This window comes from Centropristis striata, chromosome 3 (assembly GCF_030273125.1).
Source record: "Centropristis striata isolate RG_2023a ecotype Rhode Island chromosome 3, C.striata_1.0, whole genome shotgun sequence".
In the NCBI taxonomy this organism is placed as follows: domain Eukaryota; kingdom Metazoa; phylum Chordata; class Actinopteri; order Perciformes; family Serranidae; genus Centropristis; species Centropristis striata.
Window position 1 is genome coordinate 30,629,059 of NC_081519.1, and position 26,836 is coordinate 30,655,894.

Sequence of the window (26,836 nt, forward strand, 5' to 3'; positions counted from 1 at the left end):
CTGGGGTGCTTGGCGGGCTTCCTCCTCCAAGGTCTTGAAGGGCGGTGGCAGTTTGTTGTGGTGTCCATACAGTGCTCAGGGACTTTGGCAGCCACAGCCATCTCCTGAGGTGGTTACTGACCCTCGTGTTTAAGGTCTTGAATATCAAGGTCAGAACTGCATAGAACACAAGGGGCCACAGGATTCAAGTAAGAATGCCATGCTGCCATACAACCAGGCTTAAAACTTTCCAGATAGGCCAGACAAGGGCTATAGACCAAAAGTCATATCCTGATATATTTAGGCTGAATATTGACATACAATATATATCCCGATATTTTAATCGCAAAAGTGAGAGCAAATGTTCATGACAGCCACGAGATATGACTGTCATTAACTTGCATTGTAGCGAAATCCGTGTTAGTTTCACGGAAATTTGAGTGATTCTGTGGCTATTCCACGGATTTTGAGGTAAGCAAATCCGTGGCTATTTCACGGATTCCTGTGAGACCAGGTTGTTATTTTAACACATCTCTTTTTGCAGTGTAGAGGGTTAAGAAAGGAATAAGAGATACTGATACACAGACAATGAGTGACAGAGAGAGAGAGAGAGAGAGAGACAGAGAGAGAGAGAGAGAGAGGTGGACAGCAAATCAGATCAAGAGACAGAGAGACCTTGATAGAGATAGAGCGTATATCAACCAGGCTGAGGGGTTTGAATCAGCTGAGTGTTGCAATTCTCAGCCAGAAGGCAGCTAGTGAGAGAGCGAGGGAGAGAGAAAGGAGGGGGATACAGCATGAGGGGAGAGGGAGGGTGAGACAGGTGGGGAAACAAGCAGAGAGAGAGAGAGAGGCATGCAGTCTGAAGGAGAGAGAAGAGGACTGCGGTGTGTATCTTCCTTTTCTCCTACATGTGTCCAGCTGCTCCCCAGCTCTCTGCTTATCTCCCCATCTCTCCTCCATCTGTCCGTCTATCCGTCCCGTCTCCTACACTGTCGGTACATGACTGATCCAGGGGAGGATGCTGAAGTTCCGTGTGGACAGGAGAGTCAGGTAGGTGAAGTGAAGAGGAAGTCACACATAGGGCTGGAGTTAGAACAAGATGAGAAGGAAGAAGAGAGGAGGAGGAGAGGTTGAAGGAGTGGACAGCCAGGAGCTTGGAGGTCAGAGATGACTGCAATGCAGTGCCAGCAGGAAGCACAGGGAAGCCATAAACCCTGCTGTGTACGGATGGTTGATGTGTGCATGCTGCGTACAGCAATGTAGAGAGTACAGTGTGGTGCTCTGTGTGTGAGTGTGTGTGTGTGAGATAACCATGTGACATACTGTGGCGGTGTGTCTGGCTAGTGTGTGGTGCAGTGCTAAATCAGGAGCAGGACTTTAAAGCTGTCGCTTTGGTTTTGGTTTTGCTTCTAGGTCATTGGTGATAAACATTCCTTTGGTTGCGTTTTCTAGTTATTGTTTTTTTTATATCATTAAACTAGACTACATTTGTACCACTCATAATCATAAATCTATCTTTATCCTATAAATGAGATGAAAAAAAGCTGTTGCTAAAGTCCCTAGGAGCCAGCCCTATGAAAGCATGGTTCTCTGTGATTTACAGAGTATCCTGTTAGCTAACTGCTATCTGCTGCTAGCTGGGGAGTGTCAGACTTTACACTGATAGCAAAGAAACTTTCGACCTGTAGAAACAGGAGGTTTTCAGGCCCGGTGCGGGGGGAATACTGGTGAGGGCTGTCGCTGATGTCGTGCCTGAACCAGAGCAGCGAATGTATGTGTACAGTAGGGCTGGGCGATATGGACCAAAAGTCATATCCCAATATATTTAGTCTGAATATCGATATATGATCCTGATATTTTTATCGCAAAGTGAGAGCAAATTTTCAATCAAAGTCAAATATGACAGTAGTTTTATTAAAACCGTTTATTTAAGTGAACATAATACTGTATAACAACAGGAGTACCTTTTTTAAAAAAAATCAAAGCTCCATAAAGTGCACATTTAAATAAAACAATATCATAAATAAAAGCTGCAGCTTATTATTAGACCTTGGTTTTCTTCAGTTTCTTGTTCATTTTAATGGCTGGTACAACTAAGGTACATTTGTTTGGACAAATATAAAGATAACAACAAAAATAGCTGATAAGAGTTTAATTTAAGAGCTGATATTTAGACATTTAACATGGTTTTATTGATAATAACCAAAATCATAAACAAGAAAAAACATGCTACTCTACTTGTACATGTGCAATGACAATAAAGTTGAATCTAATCTAATCTAATCTAAAAATAGACCAATCTTTTTTCTGAAATAAATATATTTATTTGAGAAAAGAATAACGAACATTACAAAATAACTAAATATGACAAACCCGACTAAGGGCAGCATTTATATGTAAAGACAGAATTTGATTTTTTAGCTATATCGATATATGCGATATGGTCTAATTCTATATCTCATTTTAAAATATATCGATAAATATATATTATATATATATATAGCCCAGCCCTAATTGGTATGAATAAAAAAGGCTGCTGCTTTGACAATTCTGCTTTGTTGATTGAATGGAGATATTCCTTCTATCAATAATTCTAATTGAAGAGGCGCGACAGCCAGCTGGTAACGTGTTTGAGTCCTCAGGCTGTGGGCATGGTCCTAACAGTCATGGGTTGTAACTATGCTGAGCTTTGCCATTTTGAGCTTAGCCATGTGCCATGTCATGTGCTACTTCAACACACTTTAGTAACAATTACTGGGTCCACTACACATGAACATTTAATATTCTGGAATTTACATTATAGACACCACTGCTGACTGTCCATGTAACAATTTGGCCACAATCAAGCACATACAGGCTCCAGACCTATAACAGGTTTTGACCCAGTCTTGTTTCAAACCAGTCAGTCAAATTGCATCAGAAATTGCATATCACCATAACAGGCACTTTTAATTACTGAAAATCAAGGGATAATACAAAACTTTTGAAAAAACTTTTGAAAACACAGTTTTACTGTAAAAATATAACAATTTTAATGTAAAAATAAAGGAGAAATACCATATTTTCACTAGGACACAATTACCCTTAAAACAAAGGGACTATTCAAATTGCTATTCTAAAATGTATATTCTAAATAACAGTTTTTGATAATATTAACAATTTAATTTACAATAGAAAACCCACTCACTGTAATTTTTATAGTGAAGTTCTGGCAACCACAGCTGCCAGTATTTTACTGTAAATTAAACAGATTTGTTTTTACAGTGTAGACGTAAAATTAAAAATTGAATATCACTGTAGGAGATGCTTTTAATTAAAGTAAATCAGGGAATAGTACAAAACTTTTACACTGTAGAAAAAGTTTCCTTTATGTAAAATTAAAGGAGAAATACCATATTTTCATTAGGACACAATTACCGTAAAAACAAAGGGACCATTCAGTCTAAATTACAGTTTTTGATAATATTTACATTTAAATTTACAGTAGAAAACCCACTCACTGTATTTTTTACGGTGAAATTCTGGCAACCACAGCTGCCGGTATTTTACTGTAAATTTAACAGATTATTTTTTACAGTGTAGACATATTATGATAAATGTAGTATTTTAACAAGGCTGACAACTTAATAGTTCAAGGTCTTGTGAACTGTTTAAACATTTAGTTTAAATGAAGTCTGTAGCAGTAGAATTTAAATGAGTAGGTTTGAGGGGATTTGAAGATTGACTCCATTCATTTTACATTGTAAAGAAAAAGCTTAGTATTTAAACAATTCTAAAATGTATGAAAATGAAAAAATATAGCAGGAATGTCCTTAAAGAGCTAACCAGTTTGATAGTTGAATGGTTTTTGTTTGCAGAAGTAAGTTAAGTGTCGGAAAAAAAGTAGAATTAATAATAAAAAAAAAAGCATAGCAAATAATATATGCTAATAAAGCCTTCACTCTAATAAGTAGGGCTGCAACTAACAATTATTTTCATTATTGATTAATCTGTTGATTATTTAAACGACTAATCGATTAGTTGTTTGGTCAATAAAATGTATAAAAATATCAATCAGTGTTTCCCAAACCACAAAATGACGTCGTCAAATCTCTTGTTTTGTCCACAAACCAAAGAGATATTCAGTTTATTGTCATAAAGGAACAAAGAAACCAGAAATATTCACACTGAAGAAGATGAAATCATCGAATTTGGACTTATTGTCTTTAAAAAAACTGCTCAAGCCAATTATTCGATTATCAAAATAGTTGATTATTGTTCGATTAATCGAATAATTGTTGCAGCTCTACTAATAAGTATGGCAAATCTAAAACGGTGTATCTTGCACCTATGGTGCACATCTGCACACCAAAAATCAACAGCAGTGGCAATTATGATACTAAATGGAAATATTCTGTACATTTTTATTCAAAAATCTTCTTCATAATTATTATTCTGAAATTATAAAAAAAAATCTCACACCTACTGAATAGAGACATTTAAATAATTTTGCGATGTATTTACACAATAATCCATCTTATTTTCAGTGTCTTGTTATCTTAAAATAAAAAACATGAACAGTGTGGAAATACAAGAGTTTATTTCTGCTATGTGTACATTATACTAATTGCTTTCTGTTACAGTAGCATCTCCATGCACTGTAAGACTCTATCCCACATTAAGGTATTAGAATATTACCTAAGCTTGATAAGAAAATGATTATTACTTTATCTTAGCATATTAGTTACAATTTCCCCTGAGGTGCGCCCTGCATAGCACAGCCTAAAAAGTTGATGCTGATTCCGTCAGTACTAGCAGAGAATTAACTGAAATGGCCTAGTTTATATTAAAACATCTGGCAAAATTGTGGCGATACATATAGCGATATTTGCTTCCTGAGATGTGGAGACTATTTCTGACAGTCCAGAACTGTGCAGCCGATCTGTTTGTCCTCCAGCAGATCCAGTATGTGGACCCTGCTGCCTGATGTGTACTGTTTATCCATTAGCTGTTTCTATGTAGGTTTGTAGGTTATCTCTGTGCAGGCAGGCACTGCCCTGGCAGACTGTGTCTCACACATATAGACACACACATACAATCACACACTCCCAACTAATTACTTGCAAGGCAGCCTCCTAAGACTGTACCATAACTATTCAGTAGCCATTTCTTGACAAAATTCTTTGATTTACCACTAGCATTATTTGCAATCAAGCAGTCAGCATTAACTTTTTGGTAACACTTTACAATAACCCTCATTTATAAGTGGTAAACAGATTATTAATGTTTAATCATCATTTATAAACTGTATATAGACCATTTAGAATGGTAAATACATAATTTATTAATGTTTAACTAACTACATGATGTATAAATGACAAATAGATGGTATATTCAAGTTTATAGTTAATTTACCATTAACAAACAATTAAATTATAATTAATAGTTTATCAATAGTTTTAGTTGCACTCATTTTAACACCATATTAAGTATGTTAATGATTTTTGAAATGATTCATATGCTTTTAAATGTTTTAAACGAATACCTAAAGATTAGATATGTATAGCACTTTGTAAATGGTTAATAACTGGTCTACAAATCATCTAAAAACATCACTTAGTTGGTTATTGTAAAGTGTTACCAACTTTTTCAATATTTAACCCTTTGATGCACAACATGGGTCTAAAGTGACCCCACTAAGTTTGTATATTCTCCCTTTGCAATAAATTAATTTCATCATTCAGTATTGCAGGTTTTCCTAAAATAACTTGTCTTTGATCATCATACATCCTATTTTTTTGTTTTCATTTCTTACTTTTTAAATAAAACCCCTTTTTTTTTATCACTACGCTTCTAATGCACAAGGTCATTTTAGACCCATGTTGTGCATCAGAAGGTGTTGTCATCAATTTTCCAATCGAAAATGTAAAACCTGACAAATAAGACACAAATATGAACTATCCTTTTTTGTTACATTGGTGTTTTTCCAATAGAAATTATTATTTGGTGGCTCTAATAAGTCTCAAATGTTAAAATATGTGATTTTCCAATGTAATCTGGTGGTTCTAACAACTCTTTAAAGTTAAACCTTAAAAAGAAGACAAACATAGTTACACATATACTCAAATTGTTAATTTAATGTATATTTTTTTGTATCACTACGCTTCTAATGCAAGGTCATTTTTCACCCATGTGTGTAAACTTGATGTAATAATACAAAAACTATTTTCCTTCATAAATTATGAAAGGAAAAATGGATATAATGATCTGTTGTAATAAAAAAAAAAAAGATATTCAAACACACAGCCAGCATGAAATAACATGGGAAATGAATGTGGGTCATTATTACCCATGTTGTGCATCAAAAGGTTAATCAAGGCCAATATCCTTCCATAACCTTAACCAAGGAATTTAAGGTGCACAGAACCACAAAATATTTTTGTACTTTTGTTGTTTTGTTTTTTTGGCAGAAATATTTTAAAGGCAAGTTATTTGTATATGAACACACTAATCTGTTGTGATTATGTATCAGTGACTCTGTGATGATTCAGTTTAATTCCGTGACTTTATTGTTATGACAGTTTACCAGAAGCCATATTGCCACCAGCAGTAAACAAGAGGCCAGTTCTCAAAAATCAACAGGGACTTCACACATTCAGTGATTCAAAACAAACCCAGAATGTAATTTGTCTGGTAGCTCATGAGTCATTATGTGTGTTCTACTGCACACACACACACACACACACACACACACACACACACACACACACACACACACACACACACACAGCCTGAGGATCTTGTACAGCAGCATGTGAGTTTGACGCCCTGAAGAAGCTGAGGATTCTGAATAGTGTAAAGTAAATTAAGTGAAGACGAAGCTGATGTAGGCAGACAGCTGCAGTGCTGCTGTGTTCTGATCAGCTGATGCATCACTTTCATTTTGTGATGTCATCAGCGACTGGGCGTATGGTCAAACCCAGCGCCCATTTCTGCCGCTACTACCTCAGTATACCATGTTTTAATTGTCATCATCACCTCAAAAATAAGCAAAGTCACGACAAATCTTTTTGGATCATAATATTTGAAGAGTTCTGTACTAGATGAATTGTGAAAATGTATTGTCCTTAGTGCTGGACGATATATCGATATAAAAGATATATATCGACATTTTTTTTAAATGTGATATGGAATTAGACCATATCGCATATATCGTTATAGTTTAAATTTGCACTATGATCCTTGCTCCAGGCAAGCTGCGGCTTTTATTTAAGATATTTTTATTTTTATTTTTTAAAAAAGGTACTTGTGACATGACATATTTGGGTCAGGAACTTTTGCTTTCACTTAGCGATAAAAATATCGGGATATATATCGTATATCGATATTCAGCCGAAATAAATCGGGACATGACTTTTGGTCCATATTGCCCAGCCCTAATTGTCCTATTGCAATCATGGCCAAAACACATTATTACTTCTGTATCAGAACTGTGCAGCTGATCTGTTTGTCCTCCAGCAGATACAGTATGTGGACCCTGCTGCCTGATGTGTACTGTTACAGTATACAGTATTTATGTTCACTTGAATAAACGTTTCAATTAAACTTCTTGTGACATGTCATATTTGGGTTTGACTTTGACTAAACATTTGCTCTCACTTTGCGATAAAAATATCGGGATATATATCATATATCGATATTCAGCCTGAATATATCAGGATATGACTTTTGGTCAACATCGCCCAACCCTAATTGTCCTATTTGTGGCCAAAACACATTACTTCTGCATCATAACTGATACAAATGATCAAAATTAACAAAACTGTGGAATTAAGATGCATGTTATGATACTGTAATTATGTCTATCCTTGTTGATAATCCTAACTGAACAATGGAGGTTTGATTGACATCTTGGGATGTCATCTTTGACGACCTATGTTGACCTATATCTACTGTGTCCTTTATCTGTCTGTTTCTAGTCAACATGACCCCAGTAGACCAGCTGGACCAGCACTGAGCCCGATCCAGCTGGAAGAGCCTACAACAATACACTCCTATCTGCAGTAAGTAACAGAGACACACACACAGACACACATGCAGATGGTAATAGTAACACATCTTCAGCTAGCAGCTGGTAGGCAGTAGGATACAGTAGATACTGTACACAGGCCTGTTGGTTTCTATTCATGGAGCTGCATGTGTTTGCATTCAGGACTGCTTGTATCTGTTTCCAGATGTGTGTACAGAAGGATTAGTATCATACTGTCTTCATAAGCTACGACTAGGATTCACAACTGGATTACAGTTTTTCTCAATTGCTAAAACACATTTTTCCAATCCTCCTGTTCTTTTCTCAGAATTCTAAACACAAAACTCTTTTCTCACACAACATTCACAAAACCTCTGATTCTTTTAGCAAAACCATCCCATCACCTCAAAATAGTTTTACCTGTTCTCAAAACCAAACAATGTTGTCACATCTTGAACTAATTGGTCAAAATAGAAAAACTGCTGAGCATTCATTACACACTACACCAAAAAATAGAAAACACAGTGTTCAAGGCATGTAGCTCATGGAGAAATGTTTATTGGTCACATTAAACTATAGCACATGCATTTTGCATCTCAAAGATAAAAAATAAAATAAAAAAAGATTGCACAACTCAGTGGATTCAGCATTTACTCTGCATTGAAACATAGATACTGTGAAAAAATCCAGAAATTGACAAATACAAATGGAAGTGTACAGCCTACAATGTACTGTAAAAGGTAAAAAATAAAAATAAAAATCCTCAAACCACTTTACACAGTTGATCAGATATGACCAACCTGCTGCACTCTGACCTGGTTTATAATGGTTGTCATGTTGTCTTGACATGAAGAGAGAAAGTGTGATCAATTTTGAATAGCTGTGTTCAATGGATGACCCATTTGTTTCATTTGTGTTAACGTTTTGTCACCTGTTGTTACCATTATGTATCACAAGTGCATCACAGTGACAACTGTGTCATATTATATGAGAATTGTGTTTGGAGTTTTGCAAAAGGAATGACTGAGATCTGCAAATAGTGTTTTACTAGAAGAAGATAGTTTATGGTTTTGTCACAAGGATGTTCAATTCGGGGAATGAGTTTAGACAACTGAGCAATTGATTCACACAACAGGAAATAGTGTTTTAGCAATTGAGAAAAACTGTAAACACAACATTCCACACTCTGTCCACACTCTTTTCTGCTTAGCAACCTCTGACCCTACAGTCACGCATACATATGCATTTTAAGGCCTATTTTCTTTGGCTAAATAAGTCAGAACTACGTCATAACAATTATTTTGTCTGCTAAATCGATTTGAATCCCTAGAGAAAGAATTATCCAGTGCAGCAGAAGTGTGTGATTCATTACTTCTTATTCATTCCATGCAGTTCCAGTAGAAGCAGCATGAAATAAAACTGCAGTTGTCACTGACAGATCTTTAGCTGGCCTTATAAGGCTTCCAGGAAGCATTTTAGACACTGGACAAACAGACTAGTGGTCGACCGATACGGGTTTTTTAAGGCTGATGCCGATTATTTTGACATCAGTCTTCACCGATTCCTGATTTGTGCTGCTGATTTTTTTGGGCCGATTCTTGAAGCCGATATTGCCTTTTCTCCCTCCATTTACATGATAAAAATGACACAATGATAACAAATGTTACACAATTCTCAATTTAAACAAAAAAAAGAAACATTTATTAACAAAACAAACAAAACATATTAACAGTTGGATAGTAAACAATGTGTATGTTGTTCTAGGCCTAACATTTCTTATCGAATGTGCACAATGTCTTTTATGTACATTCCAGCAGGAATGACTTCTTGGCCTGAACAACACACTTCATTGCAACAACTTTTTAAAAATTAGTTTTTGTTTTGTTTTAAGCAAATAAACAAAACAGATTCATGAGTAATAGAGGTAGACCGATATGTCAGCCGGCTGATATATCGGGCCGATATTTGCGTTTTTTTCTTGTATCGGCATTGGCCGATACGTGCGTGCGTTTACCGATGAATTATCCCATTTGACTGAGCCAACAGCAGGCAAGGCTTGGGGCAACATCTGCCATTCTCTGGTGAGCTGCTGCTGATACCGGAAAAAAGAAAAACACATCAAATATGTGGATCATCTGAGGCGCCACCACCTCCAGGCCTAGAACAACATACACATTGTTTGATATCCAACTGTTAATGTGTTTTGTTAATAAATGTTTCTTTTTTTCTTTAAATTGAGACTTGTGTAACATTTGCTACCATTGTGTCATTTTTATTATGTAAATGGAGGGAAAAAATGCAATATCGGCTTCAAGAATCGGCCCAAAAAAAGCAGCACATATCGGGGATCGGTTAAGACTGATGTCAAAATAATCGGTATCGGCCTTAAAAAACCTGTATCGGTCGACCACTAGTTGAAAGCCAAGGAGCATATCATATAACTCTGACATAGGCCGTTATCCGCTTAAAAGTAAACTTTTTTTAATGCTTATGTCCTCTAAAATGTATTGAGACTGTACTCACTCTTACATATCCAGAATTTCTCAATGAGGGAGATCAAGAAGCTTCCAGCACCTTTTCAAAGTTTATACTTTTTATGTGTGACATCATGTTAAACGAAATGTTAACATTATATACGCTTAAAACATGTCTGAGTAAGAACTTTAATGTAAGACTTATAACAGAGAACAAATCCTCCAAACTAAATGGCAAAACCGGTCATTTGTCATTGCCTGGTCATGGTTAAACCAGCACGAACTGATAATAACATCATACTCCTTCCACCTTTAAATCTAACAGCCAAGAATCATTATTCCCATGACCACTAGATGTCCTTGTAAGCCAAATGTAGATGGTGTTTTCTCAGGTGAAAAAGGTCTTCAAACAGACAAGACAAGGCACGTCTGCAATGTGGTAGACTGGAGCAGCACCTTGAAAAATCTGTTCGGATAAGTTTTTTTTTAACCATTTTTCATTTTGCACAGTGATTATTCTGTCACTTCTCTTGGACAATAAGGGGTAGAAGTGCAAATTGGTAACTGGTGCGCCAATAGGAGCTCATGAATCTGCTCTTCTGTTCAGGCACTGTGATTTGGATATGAATGGGAAGGTGGATATTACTACTGAGAAGATCATTCACTCCAAAAGTGCCAATATGGTGTCAGACCTGTCCCCAGAAGCCCAGCCTTACACCCGGGTGAGCGCACACACGCATGCATGCACACACACACAATGCAAAAAAGGTGTGTCTAAAAACAAGATAAAAACACTAAATCTGAGGGAAATGATCTTGCTGCATGGACAGATAATTTCACTTGACAAGATTTCTTAAATTAAGATTGTTAAATCTAGAAATAAGCATGTTGTATCTTAAAATAAGAAATTAACTCTTAAAACAAGACAAATTATCTAACACTTCTAAATCTAAAGTTTTTTTTTATTTAGGTAAGAAACAAATAATTGTCAGTGCACTCTGCTCGGGCCAGTTCATCGCTGCTGGCAGCTTTAATTTCTCTTGTTTTAAAAGTTAATTTCTTATTTTAAGCGTTCAACATGCTTATTTCTAAATGTATCTAAATTTAAGAAAATCTTGTCAAGTGAAATGATCTGTCCATGCAGCAAGATCATTTCCCTCAGATTTAGTGTTTTTATCTTGTTTTTAGACACCTTTTTTGCATTGCGCGCGCGCACGCACACACACACACACACACACACACACACACACACACACACACACTCACGCACACACACTCACGCGCACACACACAGTTGCAGTATGTGGACTGGGGATATCATCATTCCAGAGGAACTAGTGTGATCACACTCAATATTGTTTGTTAAAGGGTCTTGGCTTAGAGTAAACAACTTCTCTTTCACATCTTTTTGACCCAATGACTAATGTTTTGTATAACTCCTCAGATCCAACTCCATGTTACAGTGATTTGATTCATGAATTAGCTACATCAATAGACATGACAAAACATATATTTTTGTAATCAGTAATGCACACACACTATTGAGCATTTTCCTATGTGGAAGTTCACTTAACATCTGTACATGCGGTTCATACATGAAAACAAATACTCAACTGTCTGTTGGTCCTTTATACAGCACTTTTAACTAGTACATTTTTGGTATTTCATCAATGTTAATGATAATATAGAAATAATCGATAGATATATATCTAAAATTATATCTGTCCATCCATCCATCTCTTCTGACTTGCAGGCGTCTCGTACTCCCAGGACTACTCCAAGATCGGCAGCTACATTTGGGAAGCGCTCCAACTCTATGCGCAGGAATCCCAAAGCAGAGGTGACCAAACAGGGATGGTTGTACAAACAGGTAAAACCTTTTCTATCTACTCTCAAATAATCTGAAGCGTTGAATTTTTGTCTACTCACTCTGGCAGTTAGAGTAATCTAAATCTTAAAAAAAGAGGTACTGACTAGAAATGAATCAACTTGGCTTGATCCGTCTCATCTTGCAGTTATCACACCACTCATTATATATGCAAACATATCACTCAATTAAATTGGCAGTGTGACACTAAATAAGTCTTAATTTATGGACAAACTATCAGCAGCAGTAACATAAAGTCTGGGCCTGGATTAGACCTGGGAACCACAGCATGTCATTTTAAATAAGAAACATTTACTTTGACATGCAAGTTAAATTCCCAAATTGGTACAATTTCATTATCAAAATCAAATTGATTGCAAGACCTTTCTGTACAAAGTCCTTCAGCTCTTGTAAACAGGACAGGAATGCGTCTCCTGTACAGGGTCCACAGAGAGGAGACGCCCCTCTGTGCCCCTAAACCACCAGTTAAAACCGCCATAAAAACATTAAACATGCAATTTAAACTGTACATGAAATCAAAAGTGTCTGAAGTAATTTGTCACTCTCGACATCTTTTTATGGTGCATCCCTGAAGGGGAGCTCACATATCTTCTGCATCTAACGGCCACACTAGCATTTTACAAATACCAACCTGTCCCACAGTAGTAAGTTCTAGTGCACCAGTCAGGGAAAGCTGCCACAGGCAACAGATTCCACAATTTTGGTTATTGCAAAATACAGAAGCCTTCTCTGCCAGGGATAGGCTTAATCAGCACTGGATGAACTTGTCTGGCACGTTCTAATGTAACGGATGTTCATTTATACATCATGTTAAGGCCTGCACACAGGCTTTGAAGAGGACCTCCACTACATCAGCTGACTAGTCATGTTTTGTACTAGTTCTAGTCAGCCTGTAGTCTTATAATGCCTTCTGGTGCTGTGGGGGAGATTTGTCACGTCTGAGAAAATAAGCCAGATGACCACAAAAAGTTTTATTTTGGGAATTTTAGGATCCAGTCTTTTTGGAGCTTGACCCATATCAGCCTTTGTTGCATTAATTTGACCATTCTTTTAAATTCCGTCTGTGTGAGTCCCCCACATTTTCAACAGTGCAATACTGAAGTACTTGCTGAAAAATTGTTTAAGTTAGTATTCGTGGGAATTTAAGCATTTTATTGTGAATTTCGCCGACACAACAAATACATTTTTCGACACGACGCAATTTGATTATATCACGTGGTGTGTCCATGTAAAGTTAATACTTCATCTCCTCTCTGCAGGTAAGAGTTTTATACTGCAAAGTGAGAAAGAATGACAGTAAAGTGTTTATCCTTCATGTCAGCTCGCTCTGAACCGTTTCAATGAATTTACCATAAATATCACAATACGGGCGCACTACATTATATAGGGGCGGCTGGTTTGACTATGGAGAAGATAATGACGGCAGCAACCAATCAGGAGGAGGACCAGTGTCCAATATGTACCTACCCTTTCCGTTTTGATGAATTGCTGGTGTGTTGTGATGAATTGCTTGTGTGGTTTGCACTTCAGGGCCACCGAAAAACCATGACAGTAAAAGACCATAAAATGATAAATGGGTTAATTTGTAACAAAAATATACTGTAATACATATACAAGCCATCACTGTAATTTTTACATTTATTTTTTGTAAAAATACATTTTCTCACTGTTAAATGTACTAAACATCATATCAAAACCAATATTTAATGGTAAAATCTTTAATTTTTGCAGCATTTATAAAGTATTTTCTTGTCAATTATATGACAGAACAGCGTTTCTTTTGATGGGAAAAACTTATTATTTTTACGGTAAAATAAGGAATAAAATGTCAATCTCAAATGTGAAATTAACAGTGCTAATATCATTTTACTGTAATATTAAAAAAAGTTGCACCATATTTATTACGGTAAAGTTCTGGCAACCACATCTGCCGTTTTTTTTACCATAAAAACAAAATTTTTTTTTTTACAGTGTACTTGCTGTCAGAACTTACTGCTCAGGTTGGCATCTGTAAAATGCTCCTTTACTGCCCATTCAAAACATGTCTGTTCTGAATGATTTGCACGAGGAGCTCCTGGTGGCAGGAGAGATGCAGCCAGCTCACCTGCAGGCACACACCATTAGTACGGTACATGTTGACAGTGTGGAGAGAGCTTTGCACAACAGGTTTCAGAAGTGTGTGACTTTTGTTCCGACAGGCCAGCAGTGGAGTGAAGCAGTGGAACAAGAGGTGGTTTGTCCTCACCGACAGATGTCTCTTCTACTACAAAGGTTTGTGCTTCATTCTGTTCTTTAGCTCAGATATCTGCTTCTGACTTTCAGTTTATAGTATTTGTGATGAAAGGCTGTCTTCTTTTATATATATATATATATATATATATATATATATTTATATGTGTGTGTGTGTGTGTGTGTGTGTTGCTAGTGTGTGTATTACAAACCTGTTAATCTTGTTCATTTAGCTTGTCACCTCTGAAACAACAAAAACATACAGCTTACTGATGATGTGTAAAATCATTGAAATGTGTAAGTACAGCAGAAAAGCATATAGTCAGGCTGCATGGGACCAGATTTAAGAATAAAAGGGACACGTCTGACAAAAGCATCAATTTTTTTCCACATGCTCTTTATCACCATAGGTTTCAATTTTTGGTAGGAGCCACTTCATCAAGATTGTGGATCAGATATGGCAACCATATAAAGTCTATGAGAACCAATATATCTTCCAAGCCACTTAGAAGGTCAATCTTGGTGTCAAAATCTACTTTTTCTGTTGGGAAAAATGTATATACAAGGTCTGACATGAGATAAGCGTTCCCTTGATTTTATTTAGCAGTGTACATGGAAGCTAATCAGCACTCTCCCGTGAACATAGATTCCAAACATTTTCAACTCAGGATTCCCTGCTGCAGCACTTCAAGACCTACCAGTCTGGGTTAAAATGAACATATCTATTTGATCAAATAATCATCTAGCGATATTCTCAATAGTTTTAAATGATTCCTTGACCAAGAAAAGGTAGATTTTGACAGATAGATTGACCTTCTGAGTGGCTTGGAAGATATATTGGTTCTCATCGACTTTATATGGGTGCCATCTCTGATCCACAATCTTGATGAAGTGGCTCCTACCAAAAATTGAAACCGTCCCCTTTATTTAGCTAAGCCGCCTGACTAATAGTTTCTGCACACACTATGGCTTTGGTCTCAGCGTCCACAAATGACATGAAATGATAAAATCAGGTATAACTCAGCCATGTTGGTTGCTATGTATGGGCTTGAATTTGCCTCATGAATACCCATAAACGCATAGAGGGTGATCTACAAATAGTCCTTGATTTGCACACGTGTTTTGCTATCCACAAATACAAATTTCTAATTTGTAACTTGTATTTTGTTTTTTACAAATAAGTGTGTATTTGTAAATATATTGTGTATTTGTAAATACCCAGTTTTCCATTTATAAAAACAAAAAAGACATTTGTAAAACTGAAAATGCTGTTTGTGAAGTGTGATTCAGCATTTGTGGATCGCCAATCACACACACGCATCTCTTTCCTCAATGACGTATTTTTGAGACGTTCTTGTTGAGAAAATCAACAAACAAGCAGCTCGTGATTCACAAATGGCCGCACTCCTCAACAGTAGGTGGCAGTGTTGTTATATGCATTGACGGATCGATTGTTTGAACTTTGTTTAAGGTGGACTTACACTTAACTTTCGATTTTGTGGTAAAGCCATGGTACATAAGTAAAACTATTTCTCCTTGCCCTACATTAAATTAGCACCTATGCTGTGAAAATAAAATAAGACAATGATAACACTATTGCGACTGTGCCTGTTTGGTTAAATGTTTAATTACCCTGCGCGGCCAGCAGAGCAAAGAGGAAAGAGACATTTTGAGCATAGCTCGAGTAAGCTGTGCATGTAAACGTACTGACTGACTGAGTTACGACAACATGGCCTGCTTCAAAAGACAGTTCAGACAGGGACAGGGAAGCCGGACGCGTCAATTCATTTCAGTTTGGGTGGTGCGTGTCTACGGTGGCCCTGAAGTGCAAACCACACCAGCAATTCACACAACACACCAGCAATTCGCCACAACACGGCAGCAATTCATCAAAACGGAAAGGGTAGGTACATATTGGACACTGATCCTCCTCCTGATTGGTTGCTGCCGTCATTCTCTTCTCCATAGTCAAACCAGCCACCCCTATATATGTAGTGCCCCCGTATTGTGATATTTATGGTAAATTCATTGAAACTGTTCAGAGTGAGCTGACATGAAGGATAAACACTTTACTGTCATTCTTTCTCACTTTGCAGTATAAAACTCTTACCTGCAGAGAGGAGATGAAGTATTAACTTTACATGGACACACCACGTGATATAATCAAATTGCATCGCGCTGAAAATGTATTTGTTGTGTCGGCGAAATTCACAATACAATGTGCTTGGATAATTACTGTACAGTAAATATCAAAGGGCATTTATTCTGATATTCCACAGTGACACATTCTGTAAGTTTGTGAATGAGAAGATACCCAAGGTCCTCCTATATTAGACTGGAATTATTGATTGGAAACAGATTATTTTTTGATATAATTTAATATATCCGCGCAATGCAATTATATCATGTGGTGTGTCCATGTAAAGTTAATACTTCATCTCCTCTCTGCAGGTAAGAGTTTTATACTGCAAAGTGAGAAAGAATGACAGTAAAGTGTTTATCCTTCATGTCAGCTCGCTCTGAACAGTCTCAATGAATTTACCATTAATATCACAATACGGGCGAACTACATATACGTATATACATAGGGGCGGCTGGTTTGACTACGGAGAAGCAAATGAGGCAGGAACCAATCAGGAGGAGGATCAGTGTCCAATACCTACCCTTTCCGTTTTGATGAATTGCTGGTGTGTTGTGTGAATCGCTGGTGTGGTTTGCACTTCAGGGCCACCGTACATTTCCACGCCGGCAGCCTGCAATGCAGGGGTTGCCGCATAAAACGTGTCGGACGTCCCTGTCTGAACTGTCTTTTTGGAGCAGGCCATGTTGTCATAACTCAGTCAGGCTGTACTGTAAGTATTTCTACTGGTGGTAAATATTTGCTAACAGCAAGTTAAAGTTTGGTGGGCTTTTTTTCCTCTTTTTTTTCATTATTGAAAGTTATTTTCAGATCACGATTTGGCAGTGGATCACTTGAGTTTTGAGTAGTTCAGTCATTCTTCCTGTAAAGTCTAAACGTTTGTACTACTGCTATATTTAACCTGGGTGGATTATGTTGTGTATGGTACAGGATATCACCAAAATCTGCTTGAGATCTTTTGTAGACAGAGGTATATCTATGAATAAAAACACTACTTCACCCAACTATTTAGATCATTGCTAGCCTTGTATACTTCACTCAGACCATCACTGCTGACCATTTTCTGTAATCATATTAAGAGCATAGTGTTTGTGTTTGAGTGCATATGTGAAGATGTGTGTATGCACACACTCATCATTTCTCACATGCACGTTAATGGGTCACTGAGCTAACTTTGGGCTGCAGCCTGGCTCTGCTCTCATGACAGTAGCTCTCTTTTCAGCCGAGTACATCACCATGGTAATGCTGGCTGCAGTCTCTGAAAATAAAACACTTAAACGGAATCTTAAAGAATTTATTCTTTCAAAGTTTCATCTTCATTAACACAGATTAAACAAGCACAAACAAAGCAGCACAGAGACAGTGATACATTATCAGAAAGGAAAAATAGCTGCTGGCAAAACAGATTTCTTATGTCACATAAAGCTGTGACATACTGTAAGTGGCTGTGGCTGTTCTCCAACATACATGTCGGGCCTTCTACAACCAGATTTAGTCTGTATTGAACTTCACTTCCAAAAAAAGAGATTCTACTTTTCCTGTCAGAGCCCCTTCACTTCAGAGCAGTTAGCCTGCAAGTGATAAAAGTAGCCAAATTAATTTTAATCTGAACTCAATTATTTTCAATGGTTTTACACTTACTGATACATTTTTTTATTCATTGACTTTAGCTGATGATTGAATGGTTAAGAAAATATTGAAGGTAAAACAAATTAACATTTATAGTGAATGTTTGTACTAGTGGTCGACCGATACAGGTTTTTTAAGGCCGATGCCGATACCGATTATTTAAGACATCAGTCTTTACGATCCCCGATATGTGCTGCCGATTTCTTTGGGCCGATTCTTAAAGCCGATATTGCCTTTTCTCCCTCCATTTTCATGATAAAAATGACACAATGATAACAAATGTTACACAAGTCTCAATTTAAACAAAAAAAGAAACATTTATTAACAAAACAAACAAAACACATTGACAGTTGGATATCAAACAATGTGTATGTTGTTCTAGGCCTGGAGGTGGTGGCGCCTCAAATGATCCACATATTTGATGTGGTTTTCTTTTTTCTGGTATCAGCAGCAGCTCACCAGAGAATGTCAGATGTTGCACCGAGCCTTGCCTGCTGTTGGCTCAGTGAAATGGGTCGGTGAACGCAAGCACGTATCGGCCGATGCTGATACAAGTAAAAAACGCAAATATCGTTTTAGAGGTCGACCAATATATCGGCCGGCCGATATATTGGTCGACCTCTAAAACAGACATTGTGCAAATGTCATTTATTATCTCATTAATCTAAAATTAATGTTTGATGCTTTTTAGGGATGTCAAAATGAACGGCTTGGGATGCCGATACAAGTAAAAAACGCAAATATCGGGCCGATATATCGGTCGACCTCTACATGTCATTATTAAACTTTATAATTTAATAGAAAATGTATCATTCTGTTATTTTCATTAAATATGTATCCAAATACATTTGCTTTGTATTTCCCTCCCTTTGAAAATGCAGTGGTATTCCAGTCCTGTAATGACTACAGGGGACTTTTCTTGTCTTTCACTAACGGTCTTACAGTAACTGTCCTGTACGATGGGACTCATGCCTGAGTGATCTGTTGTTACTCCTGTTTGTCCTCTACCTCAGAGCTGATTGCAGCCTTGAATAACCTTGTGCATGATTCCAGCAATGAGGCCAGGATAGTCCCACAAGATGCATACAAAAACATGCTGTGATAAAAGTAGACCACCCAACAACACAGTCACTTCTGGATTAACTGCTGTACTATTTCTTTTTTTGCTTGTATACACAGTCCTTTGTCCCTTTTGTCTTCCTCTCTCTGTAACCATTTGACAAAATAATCCAGGTTACGGTTAAGATCATTTTACAAACATCTAATTACAAACATGGCCCATGCTTGTCTTTTCTTTCTTATTTTGATGTTAATTCCTTCTGTGCTGGGGGCTTCTCTCTTTATTCTGAGCACGTATGTTTTGTTCCCTCCGTCTCTGCCCGGCCCAGCTGTGTTTTGGAAAAGAAGGCTTAGAGAGAGGGAGCAGTGGAGGGAGGAATTTGTGACAGTGCAATTTACCACTGCTATTGCTATGCCAGCAAGGACCAAGGGCCAAAAAATGGGCACAAGGGTAAGAGAAAAAGCACAGGACTGGTTTTGTCTGGATTGTGTTTTACAGGGCTATCCCTAGCTCCTCTAAAAAACAGTTAGAGTGTCTGTTAAGACACCATATTAATATACATTTTAATAAAACTTCAGTGTCTCTCTCTCTCTCTCTCTGTGTCTCTCTCTCTCCCTCTCTCTCTCTGTGTCTCTCTCTCTCTCTCTCTATATATATATATATATGTGTGTATATATGTGTATATATATGTATATATATATATATATACACATATATACATATATATATATGTATATATATATATATGTATATATATGTATATATATGTATATGTATATATGTATGTATGTGTATATATATATATATATGTATGTATATATATATATATATATATGTGTATATATATACATATATATATATATGTATATATATATATATGTATATATACATATATATATGTATATATATATGTATATATACATATATATATATATATATATATATATGTATATATATACATATATATATGTATATATGTGTATATATATATATATATATACACATATATACATATACACATATATATATGTGTATGCATATATATGTATATATGTATATATATATATTTTTTTCTTTTAGATAGTGTTGAGTTTTAATGAGTTGATGAACAGGGATGGTTGTACAAACTGGTTAAACCTTTTTTGTATCTACTCTCAAATAATCTGAAGCGTGGAATTTTTGTCCCCTCACTCTGGCAGTTAGAGTAATTACACACCCTTGACATCTTTTTATGGTGCATCCCTGTAGGAGAGCTCACATATCTTCCCCACCTCCAGGAGTGCTCTCTTCAAGTGCAACTAACGGCCACACTAGCATTTTACAAATACCAACCTGTCCCACAGTAGTAAGTTCTAGTGCACCAGTCAGGGAAAGCTGCTACAGGCAACAGATTCCACAATTTTGGTTATTGCAAAATACAGAAGCCTTCTCTGCCAGGGATAGGCTTAATCAGCACTGGATGAACTTGACTGGCAAGGGCTAATGTAACGGATGTTCATTTATACATTATGTTAAGGCCTGCACACAGGCTTTGAAGAGGAACTCCACTACATCAGCTGACTAGTCATGTTTAGTACTAGTACTAGTCAGCCTGTAGTCTTATAATGCCTTCTGGTGCTGTGGGGGAGATTTGTCAGGTCTGAGAAAATAAGCCTGATGATGTCAAAATGATGTCGAACAACAATCACTGGAGTTTTATTTAGTATTTGTGGGAATTTTAGCATTTTAGGAGTCTCTGTGGAGCTTGACCCATATTAGCCTCTGTTGCTTTAATTTGACCTTTCTTTTATATGCTGTCATTTGTGAGTCCCTCAAGTTTCCAACTCTACAATACTGAACTATTTTAAGTAACAACATAAATACAGAGGCCAAGAAGCTTTTAGAAAAAGTTAGTGACTCTTATTCCTACTATGAGGGAAAGATAATTGAAGCACATCCCGATAATTATCAAGCACCTTTTACCATCCAGTTCTGGCTAATAAGAAAAAAAACCCAGAAGAGACCAAAACCAACAATCAACTCATCCTGCTACACTTTTCATATAATGCCTTCTGGTGCTGTGGAGGAGATTTGTCAGGTCTGAGAAAAATAGCCAGATGACCACAAAAAGTTTACTTTGGGAATTTTGGGATCCAGTCTTTTTGGCTTGACCCATATCAGCCTTTGTTGCATAAATTTGACCATTCTTTTATATTCTGTCTGTGTGAGTCCCCCATGTTTCCAACAGTGCAATACTGAAGTACTTGCTGAAAAGTTGCTTCTTAAGTTGTTTCTTAGTGTGTTCCACACAATTTTCAGGCACAGAGGATGACACATAAATGTTAGCTGTCAACGTGGTAAATTGCCACATGAAGCTTGTGTCAATTATTACTAATGGATAGCTAGCTCAAGTGGGAGACTGTTGCAGTACAGTCATACATTTCAGCAACATTGGACTGTTTACAACAAAATCTCAGCCTAGCCTTGTTGGGGTGGAGGGATGGCAGATGAGTTAAACCCTGGGTATTCTAACCAGGGACCAGTGTTCTTGTCCTGTTAAGGGAGGATATGGTGACCAGGGAGTAGCCCTCTGTCCCCTGAAAGGTAAAACACAAACATTTCCTGTGTTTTCAGATATTAAAGTATGCGACCATAAGTTTGATCTGTTCCTGAAGTTTCTGTAATCCCTTGATATGGAACTTCTTGAGATCAATGCATCGGTTCAGAAAGCAGAGATCCAAAATGGGTCTGAAATCTCTTGAGAACCAGGAAGTACGTGGTCCTGGATGTTTACTGAGAAGTAATCTATCTCTTGTACATCCTATCCATTGATGCAAGTTGAGCTTCACATGGTCATCTCTTGTAGATGTACATGTTAACAATGAAACCCTTCTCTTTTTGTTCTCTGCACTGTCATCTCTAGTCCACCATGTGTTGACTACCCAAAACATCCATATATACACAATATGTAAAGGGTGGTTCTTATCAGGGCTGTTTCCACTACCGGGCAATACCTGGCTAATACCCGGAATGAGGCGGGTCTCACTCGCCAAAACGCCCCTAATTTGAATACGAGCAGTCCGGAGCCGGCTTTTGTCGGGACTCTTTCATCCCTGTTGAAGAGCAGGGTCTTTTTTCTCCCCAGAAAACAGCCAGGTTACTGATTGGATAGACCGCTAAGGGGTATGTGACATAGTACTCTACACGACAACAACACATGACATTTGTATAAGACGGCAAAGCAGTGTTCCCAACTTAGCAACTTTGTTGCTAAACTTAGCGACTTTTCAGACCCCCTTAACGACTATTTTTCAAGAAAACGACTGGAGACAAATCCAAGACTCCTTCTTACTCTTCTTAATGAGCTGGATGCCGGCTCGTTCAGAAGAGCAGCTAGCTACAGTTAGCTCTGTAGCAGTACAGTGTGTATGTGCTGCTGCTGCAGGAGGTGTTCACTTAGCGATCTCTGTTTGTTTACAACAAGCACCAGACACTCTGTGCACAGTTAGTGATGTCTTTAATTCACAATCACTATGTTTATGATCAGCAGAGACTCTGTGCATAATTAGCCATGCTGCTTTCAGCTGCTGACGTTGTGCACAGTTAGCGATGGCGAAAACAATACGTCACCTCCGGAGTCTCGTAAATCCCTCTGGGGGCTAACTTGTAGTCGAAACACACTGAGTGATGGGACTTTTCTGAGGGTGTGGCCTGAGACTTTCCCGGTGGCCACTTTCCCCCTTAGTCCAAACACAGCTATAGAGTCTCTGGTGGTAAGTCAGAAATCTGTAGCTGCTCTACTTTTCCCTAATGATATGTGCACAATACACACTTACAGATAAAGCTACTGATTTCTGTCTTTGAAACTATCCATAAACCATTTTCAAGGACAGCATCCTCTGTAATGTGCCTTCCTTGATGCTTAATCTGCTCGTGGTGATAGCTAATAAGTAACATCGCAACATGGTTCTTTCCAAGGATGAGGATAGTTGTGATTTCAGACTTGGACTGTGTGCATCCTACCTGCAGAAGACCATTCATCCACAAGAGATTGGAGCTTCTTGAGAAAGCATTTTGAAGTTCAATCATACTTTAATGCCACCAATCTCTTCCTCATACACCTCCTTCTGCACCCTGTTAAGATGTGAGCCTTGTGAGGTCAGTAAAGGTGAAACATCTTTTACAGAAATGCCAATTTACACAGTTTGGGTCATGTAGTAGCTTGTGGAAATGTTGTGCAATATGTCCTAGTAACTATAACTATGGCCCTTGTCAGTACTTGCCATGAAGAGAAACAACCAAAGTGCTTAGTGCTCAGCTACTTCTCTTGGGCCTTGGTGAAGAGGGCTGTAGCCTGGGGAGTTCGGCTTAAAGAAAATTTTGTTTAATGCTGAACTATTAGGCTTAAGCAAATAGACAAGCCCTGTCAGCCAGTCAGTGCTCTGTAACGGTCCTGCCAATAAAGATGTTGGAGCATGATCTGTTTGATTGTTCTCTGCAGACATATTTCCACTATTCTGCATGGGTGGGCAGGCTGTCATTTGACTACTTCAGTTAATTTATTGGCCAACACTGCAATATCAAGTTCCAATCCAGGAAAACTTAACTCTGTGAGACCATCCTTCATTCTTGAGTGTCCAAAAAGACACACAGCTCAATTCTTCCCGCCTTTGATAGTGAAATGGAAGTGTTTCATTTGAGAGAATTTAGTCTGTTAAGCTCCTGTGGTGTGACCTGCCATATCTGCCACTCTATGAGCTTAAGAAACGAGCTCTTTTAAAAGAAGCCTTCCTTCAGGGATGTTGAACATGAACATGTCACTTGTCATATTCCAAGTGGCTTCGCCCAACAGGCATAGGCAAAAAAGGTCCAGGGCTTTGATGTTTTATACCCAATCCTCTGTAGAAAATGAATCATGACATCTGCCTTATTGGATACAAACTTGTGGAGGTTGATATCTTATTATCACACTCTCTCAACATCCACCACTTTATCCTCTGTTGGAAACAATTTGAGTACATCATCTACATTGACGTCCATCTCTATGAAATGATGACCATCACTGCCAAAGTTTTTCTCCCCCTCTAGGGTTGCTCTAGTTTGCAACAGCTGTGGACAGGCAGTGGCTGAGCATGTGACACGCATAGGGTAATTCAGTACATAATTGTCAAGGTCATTCTGTTTATACCACAAGAAATGCAGAACATCCCTGTCTTCTTTGTCAAACAAAGACACAATAAAACATTTGCTAAATATCAGGAGCAGATTCCCTTCCTAAAGCTGATGAGGACAGCAGTGTACTGTTGTGATTGGGCCCTGAATGCAGGACATTGTTCAAAACTCGCCAGGATCTTTCTAGGTTTTTGAAGGAGGTACTCACCAAATAGAGGGAGGTACCAGAGTTCCTTCCTTCTTCTAGTGGCTAATTCAACAAGATAATTATCTTAAATCCCATAATGAACTCCAAGAAGTTAACTTTCATGGTAGGTTCCCTTTTGAAAAGGAAGGCAGGCACCTGCTTGGAGCCCAGGCTGTTTGGGCCCCCTGAGGGCTGCAACCCACTTCTCCCCTGAAACAACTCATGGATGATTTGCAATAACATCTCAGTAGGAAAACTCCCTAAAGGGGCCCCATTACATTCCCATAGACCTTCCATAATTCGCTTCACATGAACATTTTCAAAGTTAGAAATTATTTTTTTGTTGGCCATTAATAGACGGGAAGTATCAGGAAGTATTAGAATTTTTGAAAAAGAAATGATTTATCTGCAGCATGGACCACAGCAGGAGGGAAAAAGTCCCACATGAATCTTCAGCAGAAATTTCCAAAGCCCCTGCTGCAGCTCCATCCTGGATATATGGTTGTGGTCACTGGTAGCAACCCAGGAAGGAGGCCTTGGTTATATGAAACTACAGTTTTGAGCATCAGCAGACACTCGTAGTGGCTTCAGGGGCTGTTGAAGGTAGTTTTCCACTCACCCAACTCCTTGGACAGTAACTCAAAAGCAGATGATATCAATGAAAGAGGGTACTTGTTTTTAACTGTGAAGTCATTCGGGCCACAGTATCCCATTCAGTCTGAGGTACTTGTCCATCTCCCCCCAGAGAAGAAGATCCCAGCAGCCAGTGATTCATTTTTTATATTTATGTACTTTGATGCATTCTCAGTCAGTATCTCCTTTCTCTTGAGCCAGGGGAACCACTAGTAGAGTCGTGTGGTGATTACTTGGCATGCAAAGATACATTGGAACCACTCTGTCGGTAACAGAACAATCATATCCACTAGTTGCACTGAAATCAGAACTGATAGGATAGAGAAAGGAATTCCCATTGAATCCCTTGTTGGGTGGCTAGGGTAGTGTCAAGGAAGTCCCCTCCCTAATTAGTGTCTCAGGACTTGTAGGAATAGTCTGTGGTTCTGGGCTGGGTGTGGAGCAAGGGGAAAGGGCATTTTGGGGTGGATGGCTCAGCTCACCAGTGGTGAGTGTAGCATGAGCAAGTTACTTGGGCTTTGCCAGTGTGCTTGGGGAACTCGTACAGGCACCTCTGAAGACGAAGGAGGCGATGAAGGTGCCAGTGGAGTCTTGCTAGGCCTGATTTTCATGGCTCTCTCCATCCTTCTCTTGGTCTCAAATGAAAAGAGAAAGAGAAAACAAGGCAGAATGAACCAGTGAGAGATCAGGAAGGATTTGCGACAATAAGAAATACTAGAATAAATATCTTGTATTATCACTAAATTCGGCATCTGTTCATACACCAGTTACCAATGCTTTACAGTAGGACTCTCTCTCTCTCTCTCTCTCTCTCTCTCTCTCTCTCTCTCTCTCTCTCTCTCTCTGTGTTTGTTTTTGTGTGCATGTGTGTTTGTGTGTGTGTTGTTCGCATATCTTGACAACCATTCATCGGGTCTACTTCGGTGTTTTGCATTTTGGACACACAACCTGTTTAATGTTAATAAACTTTGAATAAACAGTGCAGAGAACAGTGCTCTGTGTAGTGGGGGTGGGGGTACAGGGCCTTGAGATGAGTATGTCGGCACCCTTGTCAGCAGGCTTTTACATACAAGTCCTGGCTCATTGACTGCAGTTCACTTTGGTGGATACACTGATGTTAAGTGAAGGATATACTGATGTTATATAATGATGTAAGTTTTTAAATACTAATTTACACTAATAGGCTACCACAGAAAATGGGTTTGAATATTAAAATAATTCTTAATTTGTCATATCTAAACATCATAATAAATCTAGCTGTTTGGGGTGCTTTCAGTTGGGGCCCCATGCAGTTGACTACTTTGCTTAATGGTAGTCTGCCCCTAGTGTTTTTCCTTGTGAAGAGAGAGTATTTCACTGGTGTTTCAGTCCAATACCAATACCAGGCAAGGCTCGGTGCAACATCTGCCATTCTCTGGTGATCTGCTGCTGATACCAGAAAAAAGAAAAACACAT

The 26,836-nt window shown here is 38.0% G+C and overlaps 1 protein-coding gene across 2 annotated transcripts in view; it reads left to right on the forward strand.

Annotated features, from left to right (window-relative positions):
- The first annotated feature begins 893 nt into the window (after positions 1-893).
- Positions 894-26,836, forward strand: part of plekha6 (pleckstrin homology domain containing, family A member 6) — a 91,105-nt gene continuing 65,162 nt past the window's right edge. The window contains exons 1-5 of one of the 2 annotated variants that reach the window (XM_059329833.1): positions 894-1,032; positions 7,941-8,024; positions 11,072-11,186; positions 12,218-12,334; positions 14,551-14,623. In XM_059329833.1, the coding sequence (XP_059185816.1) occupies positions 1,001-1,032; positions 7,941-8,024; positions 11,072-11,186; positions 12,218-12,334; positions 14,551-14,623 (421 nt within the window). In that variant the 5' untranslated portion in view covers positions 894-1,000. Of the gene's footprint in view, positions 1,033-7,659; positions 8,025-11,071; positions 11,187-12,217; positions 12,335-14,550; positions 14,624-26,836 lie in introns of those variants that run through there. The other variant, XM_059329835.1, reaches the window with a different exon arrangement.